Source organism: Podarcis melisellensis (assembly GCF_964234715.1).
Source record: "Podarcis melisellensis genome assembly, chromosome: 4".
NCBI lineage: Eukaryota > Metazoa > Chordata > Lepidosauria > Squamata > Lacertidae > Podarcis > Podarcis melisellensis.
This window is the reverse complement of record NC_138531.1, coordinates 22038755-22056224: the sequence shown is the minus strand read 5'-3', so window position 1 is coordinate 22056224 and position 17470 is coordinate 22038755. Positions and strand designations below refer to the sequence as shown.

Below are 17470 nucleotides of genomic sequence, written 5' to 3'. Positions count from 1 at the left end.
TTAAGATCCATCAGATTCTGCTCTCTCAAGTGGGTACTGGCTGCAGCTGGATGGGGGAGATATGTCAGTGTTATCTCTAGATGAGCTGAGGATGAGGGAATTAAGTCTGTGTGGCCTGGGCTGGACCAGGAATCTAGACCAGCCAGAGGGCTGCTGAATCCTAGCCTTGCTCATTAATTTTATTCCATAAAATAAACTTGGCCCAGTAGCAGATTGGCAACTAGTGCCAACTTCTGAGCACAGGTGTTTACAAGACCTCATTCCTGTTAGCAATCGCGCTGCAGCATTCTGCACTAACTGCAGCTTCTGGATGAAGCGCAAGGGAAGCAGTAATCCACATTGCAGTAATCCACCCTTGATGTAATCAGCACATTAACTACTTTGGCCAGGCTCTCCTGGTCCAAGAATGACTGTAGCTGTCGAACCTCAATTCCCCACAAACCCAGAAGCTCTTGGTACAGGATTCCTCCCTAAGGCCCTCCAAGTCGATGATTTAGTTCCTTAGACAGTCAATGAGTAGCAAAGCTAGAACTGAATCTATCAGACTTATAACTGTTTTTAACCCTTTTAAACTATAATTGTTCCAGGGAATTACAACCAAAACCAAGACACAAAGTAAGCACAAATGCAGATGGTGGCCAAGGATCAATATAATCTACAATAATAAAAGTAGACACGGCTTGATGAAAACAAGTAAATTAGCAATTAGCAAATTTAAAAAACCACCCCCCTTCAGTCCCAAGGGTCATTTGCAATAAAAAGAATAAGCAAACACTTGTGTGTGTAAGGTGTTATTTTTTTAAAATTAAAACTAAACAGCTCTAAAGGCCAACTTGCTCACCACAGCTATTTTTGTGTGTCAACTTACAAAGTACATATGCCCCTATTATGCACACAGTGGGAGTCTCTTATCCGTCTTTCACAGGTGCCATCAACTTACGTGGCTATGATTGCTACTATCCACATCCATTTGGGTGACAGTGGAACACAATAAAAACCAATTGAAACTTGCTCTAAATGTTAAGAATCAAAAGTTGTTCTGTTCCCAGCAGGTCCCAGTTTCTTGGATATTCTCTCCTCTTTTTTTTAAAAAAATCACAAACCCAAAGGCAGAATTCCATCGTCAGCACCTTCCAACACTGAATCTGTGATAGTCCCCTTTCCTTTTTTCTTCCTTAAAAACAGATCTACAAAGCCAACATCCTCTTCTTCTAGATCGTTCTCAGTGACAGAGAGTGAAGGAGACGGAGACAAGCCCATTGCACCAAAGACATGCCTAATTTGCCCATGAAAAGTGTTAAAAAGTAATCCAGCCTCTCTAGGGAGTAAAGGCATTTTAGGCACTCACTGTCATTAATTTAAAGTGCAAAGGATGGGGCCCAGTAACAACCGAGGACACAAAAGACCCCGGGATAAGAAACTGGCTGAAGAAGAACACAATGTGATTTTTGTTTCTGGCTACACACCCACAATGCTGGCTGCCAAACTTATTTCGCAGTGTTTAACATTGTGGGTTGGAACGTAAAGCCGAAGATTTCAACAGGACTGACTACTGACTACTGAGGATCTAGGATTCAAAGAATGAAGGCACTAGTTCAAATCACCCAAGGGTGCTTTCGAGCTCAGGGCTATCAGACTGCAGCCCACACTGCAAAAGCAGTTCCTGGGATGGCTTAGAGGACTGCAGTTCAAAGAGGGGAAAGGACAAAAGGCTTGTCAAAAGTCTTGGCTGTGCTTGAAGCAGAGGACCATAGAGAGCTTCCTTGCACCAGATCAGGCTATTTGTTACCCCAGCTCAGCATTGTCCACTATGGTCTCAGATGGGGGTCTTTTATCTCATGTGCGATCTGACCCTTTCAAGTGGAGATGACAGGGACCTTCTACAAGCAAAGCATCTGCACTGAGCAATGAGCCCACCTAAATACGATGGTCAGCACTTTGGGTTCTGCCCACAGTATTTAAGCTTGTAGGCATGAATAGCAAGGCTTTACTTTCATGGAGGAAAGGCAAAAGGTGGACACAGGAACATCATTGTGTTAGGGGGCTTAGGCTGCTCCATGCCTCTGATATAATAATAATAGTAATAATAATAATAATAATAAAAATAAATTTATACCCAGCCCATCTGACTGAGTTTCCCCAGCACTCTGGGCGGCTTCCAATCGAGTGTTAAAAACAATACAGCATTAAATATTAAAAACTTCCCTAAAATGGGGCTGCTTTCAGATGTCTTTTAAAGATAAGATAGCTACTTATTTCCTTCTCATCCTTGCCAAACTTCCTCCTGCATGTGTAGCCTTTATCCTGGGTTCTTCATGATGCCAGCCTGTGACGCAATGTTGGGAGCAACTGGGATAGGTAGATAGGTAAGATGTATTGGAATTATACTTCTGTACTCAGATGGCTTCTCCAAGTAGCGGAGGGGCAAAACACTAGGTTTGGTTTTCCTTGGAAGGAGCTCACTAGAGGCATGCCCAGTTTCAAGTATTTCCTAACCATTTGCAAGACTTAAGGAAGATCATCTAACAATTCTTATAGAAATACATCCAATGGATGTGGCCACTGGAATATCCCAGGCTATTAACACTCACGACTCAAAGTTACCAGTGTCCTATTCACAGGAATCTGACAGTAAACACACAACACTGCATTGTTACATGTTATTTTCTTTAACATGAAGCAACCTGACCACACCACTTCCTCTCCCTCGCCACCTTGACCCAGAGTCACAAGCTGACAGGTGTGTCCATTGGAGGGTGTCCATTAACAATGAGGTATAAAGAGCAGAAAGATGAGAGCCAGGACAAGGATTAAACTCTTTCAGTAATCCACCAAGGAGACAAATGAGTCATATGATCCTAAAAAGGACTGGTTGTGAGATGTAGAGAGAAGGCTGAGGAATATCAAAATGGCCTCCTTCTTCAGGTGCAAACTTCTACATGTGCAAATGGCTTTAGATACCTATTAGGTCCATAAATTACCATATAGCATATATTCAACACAAAAAACAGTAACAATTTGTTGTTGACTAAGGACAGCTGGACATGCAAAGGGCCCCATTGCCTTCAGTAGCTATAGGCTTCATCAAACCTAAATTTGGCCCTAGTTAATGGTCTGATTCAGCATAAGGTGACTGAAAGTATCTACTTCTTCATGGCTTGTTCAAGTTGGTCCAATTACTGAAGCCAATGCGTTCTTATTACCTTGGATGCAATCCACAACAGTTGCTACCTGAAAATGTGCAAAGCAACCTACAGAAAAGGTCCCAAGTAGCTCCGTTTGTGAAATTTCTCACAACGTGCTATCAATTCTTTGGAATAACCCAATCTGGAAGGACCTGTCTCTTAGGGTCCATACCTTTTTGTCCTTTGCCTGTCCCTTACTAGATGGGTTAAGTATCTAGCCCAAAGTTAATCCACTGCAGACTTTTTCACAGTATCATTGCAGATGACGTCTGGAAGCAACAGTTTATGTGGCTTCACAATGTTTGGTGTGTTGCTCTATGGCATTGCAGCAACGTGAAAAATTATGCAGATTCTGGTCATGTCACCTCTAAAAGGTGTAACAATTCTGACTTGTTGCCTGCACATATATCATAGTTGCTGGAGAGCACAGGAGAAAATAGATGATTCTCATGTTTGAAGAACTGCTCAATATTAATATCATACCACAGATTCACCAGGAAAAGCCTTGAAAAAGAGTCTTCAGGTAGTTTTCTTATTACTTCTTCTCGTCTGGTGCACTGAAAGAAGACATTTTCCTGGGTATAAGCTCCTGTTAGCAAGTTGTTCCTCAACAAAGGGCTGTACAGATTTTTTTTATGTTATTTTATTTTACCAATTCTCTCTGCGGAAGCTGTCCTCTCAAGAATTTCTTTGTCTGCAATGACCCAGATGCCAATAACATCAAGGTCTTGACCAGTTTCCATGAATGGATTGCCAAGCTCTGTGAAGCAATCCCTCACATATTTCCCCCCCCCCTTGCTGATTTAAGGACACTACAACTTCTCAGTTAGTTCATGTTTTTCTAGACTACCAGAAAAAAGGCACACACAGAGGAATAATAATAAAATGGCATGGAGGGGTGGGAGAGCGGGGGGGGGGGGGGAGGCCAGCAGCCCTCGTGAGAGTCTTTGGGTGTAGGACAGGTTGCTAGAGACAGTTATCAGAGGAGGCAAGAAAGACTTGTGGAGGGGTTTGGAAAGACAATGGAGGGGTTTGCAGTGCAGAGGAGGTGGTTGGCAGAGCTTCAGACTGCAGAATGGCCTCAGAATGCAAGACATAATCATTGTCATCAGCTGCTGAGAAACCACAGAAGAGGAGAAGTTGGCTTTGCTGGACTACTTGAGGGATGGCAAATATGTGCGTGTTGTGGCATGCAGGTTCGGCTGCATGAGGAGATCTGTGGAGCTGTGGCAACAAGTGCAAAGGTGACCAGCCAGGTGCAGGACAAGGCTTTGGTGAACACGGAGAAGGCACTGGATGGAAGAGGAAGAAGAGTTTGGATTTGATATCCCGCTTTATCACTACCCTAAGGAGTCCTGAGGTGGCTAACATTCTCCTTTCCCTTCCTCTCCCACAACAAACACTCTGTGAGGTGAGTGGGGCTGAGAGACTTCGAAGAAGTGTGACTGGCCCAAGGTCACCCAGCAGCTGCATGTGGAGGAGCGGAGACGCGAACCCGATTCCCCAGATTACGAGTCTACTGCTCTTAACCACTACACCACACTGGCTCTCACGACATGAACCAGAAACATGAACCAGAAACATACTTCTGTGGACGACAGCATCTTGCACCAAAAGCCTCTATGAACACTTCAAACCTTCCACCCACAGACGGGGACCAGCCTGCCAGGGAATTGAAAGCCAGCCCAGGTTGGCTTAACAGCTTTAAGTCCCATTTCAACCTGAAGAACATCCAAATGACAAGGGAGGTTGCACCCACAGACAGACAGGCTGCACAGATGTGCAGTGCACCATTAACGTGGCTGCTGGATGACATGGAATACCTTCTAGAGCAAGTCTTCTGAAGCAGACAGGGCTTTTCTGGAAGAAAATGCCTCAGCAGACTTACATTGCCAAAGCTGAAAAGCAAGCCCTTGGCTTCATCACTGCAAAGGATCGAGTGACTGTTCTGTTCTGTGGCAATGTGGTCACTTAAAGCCAGGCTTGCTATACAGATCTCAAATCACCCTAAAAGGCAAGAACAAGAACCTGCTTCCTGGGTTTTGGCTATCCAACAAAAAGGCCTGGGTGACTTCATCGTCATTTCTGGACTGGTTCCACTACATCACTCCAGAGGGATTACCTTGAGGAGAAGCACCTGCAGATTAAAGCAATGCTGGGCATCTTGAGAGACTCCACTTTGCACACAGTAAGGGAGAGGTTGTCTCCTGCCCCGTATCCCCCAATACAACCTCTCCCTCATCCAGCCTCTGGATCAAGTTGTGATTTGCTGCTTCAAGGCTGCTTACGTGAAGCTCACCTGCTCCTGAATGATCAATGCGATGGACACCGATCTGGATCATCCATTGCATCACCTATGTCAAGCAGGCAGTGGATGCAATCAAGCCTGAAACAGTGAGTGCATGCTGGTGGAACGTGTGGACAGAATGGGTGCAGGAATTCAAGGGATTTCCAAGCATTGCCACCGTGGTGGTGAACAATGTGCAGATGGCCAGGCACGTTGCTGTTTCGTTGACGTCACCTAGTAAGAAGTGGAAGAGCTAATGGAGGCCCAACAGGTATTGAAGAGTTGCAAGAAATTGCCAGATTAAGCTCAGAATACAAAGCTGAGGATGAGGATGGTGAGCATGATCCAGCAAGCTGGAACCTGCATAAAATGTTCCAACTCTTCCAAGTCATAAATCATGCAAATGATCTGTTTGCACAGTTTGACCATGGAGAGCAGCCTTAAGATGATCTGTGGCTTTACAGGCACTCTGAGATGGTACAAGGAAATGTTTGATGAGCTCAAGAGACAACAGAAGCAGCAGCAGCAGCAGCTGCCAATCACCACGTTCCTCACAAAGAAACCAGCAGCAGTAGATGTGCCGAGTCAACCCATCCTGGATCTGAACCACAGCCAAGCACTTCTGGCTACTGGTCAACCCGCACTAGTCCTCATATCATCTGCAGCAGCATCCAGTGAGGGAGAGGAGAAAGACGACCGAGAAGACTGCGAGCTGCATTTGTCCTTCACCAGTAAGTGTAGCGATTTTTTTTAAAAAAATCACAATTTGCTGGGAGAGAAACAAACCAGGAGGGCTGGTTTGCTAAGTCAGTACAGTGGTTTGTTTCCTCTAGGCTTGGCAAAGGGTGGAGCAGGGTGGGTGCAACTTGAGCAGAATGCACCTGCGCATTGTTTGTTCACCGTAAACCATAGTTCATTTCAGACTATGGCTTCCCATGATGTTTGGATGGTACCAATGCCTTGTTTATAATAACTTTTATTTGTACTTACCATGAATAATTTAAAGCCAGGAAAACTACCTGTATTCATTATCACCTGGACTAATGTATGCCAGCTTATTTGCACCTACGTTTGATGAAAAATGCTAGATAAATTTTAGGGTCATGGGTATTTCCAATAGCAAATAAACAAACATTTTTATGAGGTCTGATACTATACCTCTGCCCTACATAAAAACGAAGCCTAACTAAATTTCCTGACAGCTCAGAAAATACATTTTCATCATATATAGGTATTATACAGCTATCTCACTTCAAACGTACCGTTTGCCCTAGCAATGGTACAAATTCGGAAGCAAAACATTTGGTATCTATATATATGGGGTTGAGCTGCCGGGACTTGTTGAGTTTTCTGTTTTTGTTTTTTAAGGGGAAGGACTTCTCTTCTTTGCCCGCTCACCCCACCGTTGCGAAGAAAATTATAAACTTTCCCTGCCACCCGCCCCCTCTGGTGCACAGCCCCAAACACAACACTACAGAGGTGCCGGAATGCAACTCAGTTCCAGTCTGTTTCAGCTGAGAAAAACCCCTGCATATATGTACGCAAAGTTCCAATACAGTGGTACCTCGGGTTAAGTACTTAATTCGTTCCAGATGGCCGTTCTTAATCTGAAACTGTTCTTAACCTGAAGCACCACTTTAGCTAATGGGGCTCCTGCTGTTGCCGCGTCGCCGGAGCCCGATTTCTGTTCTCATCCTGAAGCAAAGTTCTTAATCTGAGGTACTATTTCTGGGTTAGCGGAGTCTGTAACTTGAAGCGTATGTAACCTGAAGAGTATGCAACCCGAGGTACCACTGTACTAGGTATGAATTCAGTTGTGTGGTAGCAACCAGTACCCATGATGACAAAATGTCAGCAGTGTTACGTGCTAAATAGAGTTGAGGTCAGGGCCGGCCCAGGACATTTTGCTGCTTGAGGCAAAATGCCCCCCATCCCACAGATCTGAGTCTGCACCACTGCACTCTCTCTGCCCATGCCACGCTGCTGCCGCACACCTTCCCCGCTGCCATGCACTGCCATAGCCCAGCAGGTTGGTGAAGCAGTGGTGAGCGGCACAGTCCTTGGGCCCCTATCTGCCGCCTGAGGCAACAACCTTATCTCACTTTATCAGTGGGCAGGTCCCTAGTTGATGACAGGAAACCGTTTTCAAAACCTTTTGCCGTTATCTCTGCTGCTTCTGCTTATGAAATATCTACAGTAATGGTGGCAAGGACACACGAGGAGGTCTGTGGGTGCTTAAAGGCAGGTATTTATTGTAGCATTGGTGCTCTTCCGGTACGCAAGTTTTTTGTAGTGTTCCCACAGTGTCATTGTCATCAAGCTGCCAGCACGTAGGCATTTAATTTGGATTTACCCTTCCCAGGAAAACATTGATAAGGTAATAACATGTTTCCAACTTTCCAACAACCCATTTACAGTATTAAGCTGTCATCTGGAAGAACCCTGTGAGGGTATTCATATTTCAAAGAAAAATGTCTCTAAGTGACTTACGACATACTAAAAAAATATCACAAATGGAAGTCATTTTCAAAAAACACAGTAAAAATTCTACATTTCAGAGCAGTGCTAGTAATAATTAGATAAAATATCCTCTGGATTATCAATATATATTTAAACAACTAGCAGATGTAGAATACTGAAAGACAAATCCATCAAATATACAAGCATATATTTATTGGTAGCTGCACTCTCACTTCTGTTATCTCCCCAACTTAAACTCACACAAAAATTTTATGCTGTTTCACTACAGATAATCCTTTCAATAATACTTTGCGTTGGGTAGACAAACAGCACAATTAAAAAGTGGAACAGATGGCTGAGCAAAAACAAAACTATTTTTTTTTTTAAAAACTGCTCAAGGAAGCCAAACCATGGATTGTTGAGTAGAAATAGTAAGACAACTACATTAAGCAGACATTTTTGTGTTTGAGGGGCACTGGAAATGATGGGAAAATAGAAGTCGCAGCAAAGTATCACAGAGCAGAGATTGGAGGATATGGTCCTAATTCCTCTTACCTGTAAGTCCCACTGAAGTTAATCAAAAATCACTTTGAAATGCAGATGCAAATGTCATGATTTCAAACAGCTCCTGCCTAAACTGTGACTCACAAAGGAAAGAATCCAATCTGTGAGATCATATCACAGTCAACTGCAGCGATGTTAGGACTAGGGCCAGGGTCTTGAATAGTCAAGACTCTTGGACCCAAACTGGTGAGACTAGAGTTCAAATCCCCTTTAGCCATGAAGCTAACTTGGTGGCCTTCAGTAAGTCACCATTTTGCAATCTTACACCTTACAAGGTAAAAATAGGAGAACGTCATATAAATTCTTATGCAAAATAGGACGAGCCCAAGAAGTCACCCTAAAAGGATCACCGAAAAATGAAGAACCAGGTACAAATGTGACAGTGAGGGGAAACCTAAATTACAGAAACCTAAATTCACTAAATCACCCAGCTGAAATTAGTGTGATTAACACAAAATCAAAATTTAATTCATTCTATGTCTGTTGCTCAGGGCTATAGAAAATATGGTCTATAGCAGGCATGTCCAACTTCCAAGAGACTGCGATCTACTCCCACTATAAAAAAAAAACTGTCAGTGATCTACCCATTGGATTGACCAGGGACACCCTGCAATTGACCTGTAGATCGCGATCAACCAGTTGGACATCCCAGGTCTATAGGAAATATGGTCAACAATGACCAAGCTAATGGAATAATGGTCCACAGTACAGCAAATGTAAGAATTACTGGATTACAAGTGTAACCTCTTAAGAGTTGAAGAAACATATAGCTTCCCTACAGTTGTTCTTTCTTAAAATAATAATCCATGTACACATCACACCAACCATTACCACGACAATATCCAATCCCTGACTTGCAGGAAGGTCAAAATCCACAGTTGGGCAACACCTTTACTGGACCAACAAAAATGTCACAAAATAGTAGAGTGCCCTTTCTTATGGACTAATATGAACTTCTGTTGCTTTTAATAACAATAACAATTGCATGGAATCTTGACTTTCCCCTTCTTGCTGTTCCAATGAGACCATTTTCAAAAGTTTAAAATCACAACATCCTTTCACTCGAGGTTGAACTGCCCTATCCAGCACACATCAGGTTTTTTTATTTATAAAAAATACATTTTTTTCCCTTTAAGAAGTACATACACATTTGGTCTCTGCATAAACCTGGTTCCATTTTATAGTACCAGTTTGCTTATTTTTATTTTGAATATTAATATTAATATTAACAACAGCAACAACAACAACACCTTCCTGATTTGCCACTAGGCCCAGTTTTTCACATAAACTAGCCATCCTTGCCCAACCCAAATCCTGATTAAAAACCTCTAGTAGATGCACCTCTCTTGACAAGTTACTTGGCGCTTTCCATTAACGATCTGAACAATTAATATGTTAAAAATCGGTTGGGTTTTTTTTAACATGATATTTTGGAAAGCCAGTTATCCACAGTGCTTTGAATTACTGTGAAAGGGGGGAAGCGACTGCTTAATTCAGTTGGGGGTGGGAGGAGGAATTCTGAGCATGTATCCTCTTTTCCCCCCAACAACAACAAAAATTCCTTTGAGCTTTTCTTTTTTCTTCTTCTTCTTCTTTAGGTACAAAGGTTGCAGACGCATGCGCAGCTTCTGGATTAACGCAACAGACCATTACAGATTTAAGAGCCGTTACGGTATATCAAGTGAGTAAACAACAAAAAAACTAAGGCAGATTTATACAATGACCACAGTGGCACGCTGGGAGCCGTTACGGTCCATCAGGTCAAAAATCCACTTTTTAAAGAGCACCTAAATATGTGTGTAACCAATAGGCCTCAGGTCTCCAGAGTAACAAGCACACAGATTTTCAAAAAACAAGAATAGAGAGGAGTTATGGGATGGTGGCAGTTTGGGGGGGAGGAAGGTAAATCACCCACAATTTAAATGCCTAAACAGTAGGTTTCTGGTTCAAATAGGTGCAGAGTGAAACATGTTTAAAATATGGGTTTTAAATAAACTTCTGGCCTCCTGTGTACAATTCTGCAAATACATTCCTGCCATCGATACAGTGAAAGGAAAGTTGTTTAAAACTGCAACATAAGTCACATATTTAAATATAATGGAGGTCATACTAATAAAACTCCAGACTTGAATACCAGGCTTGGTAGCAACTAAACTCCATATTCCGCTTCTCCTGCTACAAGAGAAGTCAGGTCTACATGGTTAACTTTCCCTCTCATTGCTTTTGTTGCATCGCCTCACAAACCAGAGAATAACACTCCTATAAACATGTAACTTAAAAGGCCAAGTGCAATGTTCCAAGTGAATCATTCTCCTACTTACAGTTTATTCTTGGCCTTCCCCTTTTTAACGGAGTATTTGTTCCAACGGAAAACTGAAGAAGAACTTCATCTCTCCATATGACCTGAGATAACAGTAACGTTGAAAGAATGGCCTGGCTTGTCAAGGGATAATCCAAGGGCTGTCCGCAGCTACGCTTTTTTTAAAAAAACAACAACACATGAGCCCAAAAGGACTAATAAATGCTAACTCTCAGCATGACGCATCAGGAACTTTAAGCCCCTAACACCGACTAAGAAGAAAGTCTCCCAAATTTACCAAAATTATCTGCAACACAATGGAGAAGAGAAGGAATTAATCAAAGTCTCTCTCTTAATGCAATGCTTGATTGAACTATCCCAATCCCTTTTCAAATGGGATAACCAAGTGGCAAGTGACCTCGCTGAAACATCCCAGAGAGGTACACAAGTACCACTTGTTCCATTTTTTTTCCTTTTATGACCTCATTAGGAAGGATTTTGAAGGTTGCTCCTGAATATTAGAACAAAGTGTCTCGACACTACCTCTCTAGGATTCTTACGTCTCTTGTGTATGTGCTTTGTTTTTGTTTTGTTTTGTTTTCCTCTAGCGGCGGCTTTTTGAATGGAATGTTTGGAACACACACACACACACACACACACACTTCTGGAGAAATAATCTACAGTGTAAAAACAAATCCCTCAAAGTTACATTTCTTTCCCTAAATGGAGAGCCTTGGAAAGAGGCTAGGGCTGTTGCCAAAACCAACTCATGAGTCCATCTTTCTCTCCATTTCCCTTCCTGTTAATAGTCCCCATTAATTAGAGCTGGCTGCGGTTTTCATTTCCTTATCAGGAATGACGCAGAGGCTGCCAAATCAGCTAGTGTGAAAATATTCCACTGCCAGTAATGTGTTCCACCCCCCCCCCCTTTCCCCTCTCCCTAAGTGTTTGTTGATTCCATGCTTGGATTTAATTTGGAGGATTGTATTTTATAACCAGAAACAAACAAACAGATTTATAACCAAAGATGGAAAGGCAAACAGCAAAAAAAAAAAGGGGGGGGGAAGAAAAGCTGAGCCAAGCACTGCAACTAAGCCCACCACTTTTATTGACTTCTTAAAAACCAAATAACCTGGCATATTAGTGTGTGCATTCTGCAACAGACATTCAGCTCCATTGTACTACTTAGAAGGGAATAAAAGGAAACCCTACTGTTTGAAATCCAGCGGAACATCCCCACAACAGAGCACAACTGTTCCCTCATGCATGAATGGGAAGGAGATGAAAGAAAAGATGGACTTCTGAGGTGCAGCAAAAAACAAAGACAACAAAAGTGCTGATCATGAGGGAATGACACAACTCATTGCCGCAAAAAGGATGAGAGAAAGGAGCTCAAACAATAGTGTAGACAGCTAAGTGACATGTAGAAGAATTGAAAAATCTACAGAAGTGCCTTTTCTCTCCACACTTGACGAGAAACAATTAAATGTTGGTACATCTGTCATAAAAAGGATAATTGAAACCTGTTACCGTCATTATGGACAGCAACTTAACTACCAAAACTGTAACTGTCCAATTAAATGTTGCCCCCTCTGTTATCTACACCACTTGCTAAAATGAAAAGCTTTGATTCCTCTGATAATTTGCCATGTCTGAATCTGTTATAAATTATATACTTGAACAGGCACATTCTAGAAGGTGCATATACACACAGAGAGAGAGACTGGATAGAAGGACAGGAAAGGAACAAAACAGGCGAGTTCCAAGAACACAAGTTGCTTCTCTGCCAAATAGTTAAGGTTTTCAGCAGAGAGCCCAAGAACAGGATAATCACCCCAAAAACTCATTAGACTTTGTTTACCCGTCCAGATGTCCACCAGCCTGCGAAAACAATGATGCTCTAAACTAATCTACTGACTGTTGCTACTTGCTTGAGAACATGCGGCGGCCAACTAAACTGAAGAGCAGTTATTGACCCTGTCAGGATACCTGATTAATGGATAAACGCTGTAATTGATTAGCGGAGAAGTGTGAATTAAAATGGAGAGTACAGCATCAATAATGAATCTCTGACAAAAGAGAGCTGACATAAAATGTAAAACGATGGCCTGCAGCTATATCTCATCAAAGACACACTTTTTCTTAAAAACAGAAGAAGGAGGGGGGGAGATTTAGCCCAGGGTCCTGTCCTCTGCAGTTCTTTAGTCTTTTCTCTTGGTAATGATGCTGTGTGTTAAACCACCAGCAAAATGTTATGGGAACGACTCATCAATCCACCTTCATACTTCAAGCTATGTGAGGCAGTTAAATGACTCCATTATCCTCCCACTTCTTTATCCCTTCAAAGATACCCTAGACTTCCTTCATTTGTTCACCCTGAATTCCCTGCTATTATGTCGGCTGAGAACCGTAAATTTTGCATGCACCCAAGCACCCTGCTCTACAGGTTGTTGCAGCCGCTGCTGTAGGGGACAAGCCTGCCCAACTTTTGTGACGCACTGAGCCAAAAGCAAGTCAACAGCAATATATATGTGTGCGTGGCCCCTCTGGAGCCCAACAGAGTTCCCTGATTTTGCAACTGTGATTGGACCTTTGACCGACGATATCCAGGTTTAAATCCCCACTCAACCACTAAGGATGCTGGGTGACATTGGCCGCTCCCAAGTCACTCTCTAGACGCCTAATCTGTTGTGAAAATAAGATTTGGCCTAAGGAAACAAGCGTGGTGTCCCGGGCTCCTTAGCAAACTAAATAAATAAATAAAACAAATAAAACTGTTAAGCAGCTAGCAAGGAGCATATGTTTATATTACTTACTATTTAATGCATTTCATAAATGTATACCCCACTTTTTGAGCAGCTTCCTCCACAAAGCACCTTACACTCTCCAATAAAAAACAACCCCAGCCAATGACAAAATGTAAAAGTAAATAATACAGTACAGCCAAAACAATAAGCCAGCATAAAAAGTGAAGTACAAATATAGAATTTAAAAATGTAATACAGATCATAAAAACAAGCAAGAAGTAAAACTGCAGAAGAAGTAAAGTTTCGGAAATATCATAGGATCATTTGGAAAAATTTAAGAGAAAATTAAGTTTTTGACGGAAATAAGAAATTGTAACAATAAGCAAAAATTGTAACTACTGTATAAGCAAGAAATTCTGCTGGTGTTTTTTTAGCTCAGCTCTTAAGAATTACCAGCTGTGCCCCAAGATAAAAACAGAACGTGTGTATGTGTTATTGAGAAAATCCCACTGAATTCAATAGGAACTCAATTCTAAGTTGACTTTTTAAAGACTGTGCTGTCAACCAATCATATTCAGGAAGAAATATGTGAGCAGGATATGATCAGTGGCGGCTGGTGCCCATTGGAACTGCTAAGGTAGAAGCAGGGAGGCCAACAGTAAAAGGAGTCAGAGACAATGGCAGGCAGAACCCAAAAATTCTAGTTTTCTTCCCATCATCCTCTCTGCTAAGTTGAAGAGACAACATGGAGACTAAGGAGGCTGACTCTGACAGCTAGGAGCCATTCGCTTATAAAATGCATAGCACCTTATTAAAAAAATTGTTTGGAGGTGTGTTTTGTTTTGCTTTTATATCCAAGAGGTACGTAAATTTTGTTAATAAAATATTTGAGCTCAACATTTGTGTCAAAGGATGGGGCAATTTTTGGCAATTCACCTTGATTGTAACATACTGGCATAAGAACTCTGTAACATCTTGCGTTTCGGTTGCAGTAGGGGTGAAACAGTCCAAAAGCACAACCTGTTAAGGAAGATGATCAAGGAGGTGACATTTCCTGTGGTTCTTCAAGCCGTTCAGCTAAAGAACGAACTTCACCTTCCCTAACAATGTTTGAAAGGACAGAAAAGGTGACTGGCACTAAGCACATTTCAGAAGCTCAAATGTGGGGGTATTCAACGCAAGAGAATAGTTTTATTAACTTGCTTTTAGCGGTTATAATTTTGTGAAACATAGAACCATGCATACAGGTATTACACACTTCATTAAGCTTATCAAATATTTAAAACCATATGTATTAGATCAATCCTACAAATGCATACATCTTTTAACCATTCTAATCTGCAACAAGATGTCCGTTGCAGTAAATGCTTTTAATTCTCAGTATGAAATATTGTCAGGTCAGCCTGCGACAGCAGTTGAAATTAACAAAAAGCACTGTAAGTGCAAGTTTAAAAGCAATAACAATATCAACAATAATAATGGACAACAACAATCACTCCTTTTGTATGCTGACGGCCTTTGTAGCTGTTTTTTGTTTTTGTTTGTTTGTTTAAAGAGCCAGTCACTTTAATTATTACCTCTCTTGTTTTAATAGCGTTTTATGTTTTAATGTTGTACACTGCCCTGGTATGATATGGTGGAATAGAAATACTCTTATAAATAAAATAATATACAAGATAGGATAAACAGTTGCACAAAGTTTTCAAATCTCACTGTAAATAAAATACAGTGAAAATGTAGTAATTTAAGAAGATAATTTTCTGTATTTAGCTTACCTAAAGGTTTTAGCAAATGAATAATTTAGCAATAGGTTTCACATCAGTTTGTATGATGATTAAATATGTAACGGCTACAGGGCAATGTGTATCCCAAAAAACCCAAAAAAACCAAACAAACAGAAATTTCTGGCATAAACATTCAGTTTAAATCTATACACAGGAAAACCAGGGCAACCATCTTGTGGCAATGCAGATATGCTATTTGCTAGTTGCCATGATACGAAGAACCTGCATGGCACAAATGACAAAGGAATGCCTGCAGAACTATAGAATTACAGACATGTAGTGTCTGCATTTGAAGTGCCATTGAACAATCCACCACAAGATTCAATGCTATCCAATGATATAACCAATTTCTGACCCTTTTCGGCTGAGCCCCATTTTTTTTACATGGCATATTTCACTAATGATATGCAGATCAATCTGTGTGTAAGAAAACCAGCAATACTAATCTTAACAAGAGCAGCAGCAACACATTTATATATAGGCTTGGATCCAAAGCTTTCTAGTAACTTCCAACCATTCAAGGTGCTCCAAGATTTCCACTGACTCTCCTCTACCTGAGAGTAGACACTTTGAAATTAAAGGACCTAAGTTACTCATGTCCATTCGTTTCAGTGGGTTTGCCAGCCAAGTAGCACTGGATTCAATTCACTTAGCTTGACAAAGTGAGAAGGCATATGTGTCAAGAAAAAAGTACAAGTTGAATCAAAGGTAAAAAGATAAAGTTGCAAATCAGGTCATCCACTATTTTGGAAAGTAAAGGAAGTAGGAAACTAGGATGACAGGAAAACCAGAGGGATTTAGAGAAGCGTTTTGAAAAGGGATACAATCCTTAGAGCTTCAAATCTAAACATAGATGATGTGGATGAAATTGTTTTTGTGCTAAACATATTTCCCCCCTCCACATAACCCTACTTTTGCTCTCCCTCTCTTATTCTCTTCACACTTTCCAGAAAAATGGAATAATACGTTATAAAATAAAACCATACATGCGGTATAAAGTATGACTTCTGTATAGTATAAAGCAGGGAAGTGAAGGAATCCAAAAAGCAGCTGCTTAAAATTAAATCATCATGTTTTCAAAAAAGATGTGTTAATTTCTAAAAGTTTCAATGTATTCAAGAAAAGGCCTGTTTAAACTATTCTCTATTATTTTTCGCTGCTGACTGAGAGTTCAGCATGATCACCTGAACAATTTTAAAGAATATTCTCTCTCTTAGCCATTGTCACAGATAGAAGCAGGAATTAAGCACAGTCTTTTTGGCAGCTGAACTTGGATCAAAAAGACATTCATAACTCCTGCAGGGTTTTGCTTTCTTGGGTCAAGGCAACTTTCACAAGGCTTCTTTCTACCCTTTACCTTTTTTCACAGACGATTATATCCCTGGTTAAAATCCAGACATTTACTGCCAGACAAGAACAAATTACTTTGACCAGGGACACTCCTGAAGGTAAAATTCTTCAGCAGCAGGTGGGTCTGACCTTTGCCTGAGCTCTCTGGTTCATTAACTTGTAATTTCTCATACCAAAAGTGAAATATTTCCCCTCTGACTTGCAGACTGATGTATTTATTCAGATTGGGAACAGTATACCAGAACAGAGATGGCCAATATGGTGTCCTTCAGATGTTGTCAGCTCCCAACTCCTATCAGCCCCATCAAGCATGGCCCAAGGTCAGGGATGATGGGAGTTGTCTAGCAAAAACTGCAGGGTACTACATTGGCTATCCCTGTCTCACTGGTACATGTTTTCCTGGTGTCTAAAATACAACTGGGTTGCCACATGTCCGGAATTTCCTGGACATATCCGGAATACTGCAGTAGGAAGCAGTGTCCAAGCGGAAATTGCTAAAATGTCTAGGGAAATTGGACATTTTGGCCAAAACGAAATACAAGGAAAGGGAGGTGGCTAACTCAACCTGACATGACTAAATGATGCTCCTGATTCTCAGACTGAGGCCCTCAGGAGGATGCTTCTCAGTCCAGAAGGATTTCCTGATCTAGTCTAATGTCATGACTCACCTCAAGAAGCAAAGAATCCACAGACATTAGTAAAAATTGGTAGAGAAGGTAGCAAGTCTACCCAACCTCATAAAAGTAAAGGACGGTTAAGTCCAGTCAAAGGCGACTATGAGGTTATGGTGCTCA

At 41.4% G+C, this 17470-nt stretch overlaps 2 protein-coding genes across 6 annotated transcripts in view; one reads left to right on the top strand and one right to left on the bottom strand.

Moving 5' to 3' along the window:
- Positions 1-17470, bottom strand: part of CLYBL (citramalyl-CoA lyase) — a 183172-nt gene that overhangs the window by 82710 nt on the left and 82992 nt on the right. The gene's annotated exons all lie outside the window — the stretch shown is intronic.
- Positions 5715-17470, top strand: part of LOC309368331 (uncharacterized protein) — a 40565-nt gene continuing 28809 nt past the window's right edge. Inside the window, exons 1-4 of one of the 3 annotated variants that reach the window (XM_081908295.1) lie at positions 5715-6203; positions 6841-6975; positions 10095-10177; positions 16696-16774. In XM_081908295.1, coding sequence (XP_081764421.1) covers positions 5870-6203; positions 6841-6975; positions 10095-10177; positions 16696-16774 — 631 coding nt within the window. In that variant the 5' untranslated portion in view covers positions 5715-5869. Of the gene's footprint in view, positions 6204-6840; positions 6976-8616; positions 8865-10094; positions 10178-10850; positions 11349-14534; positions 14670-16695; positions 16833-17470 lie in introns of those variants that run through there. The other 2 variants (XR_014167684.1, XR_014167685.1) reach the window with 2 other exon arrangements.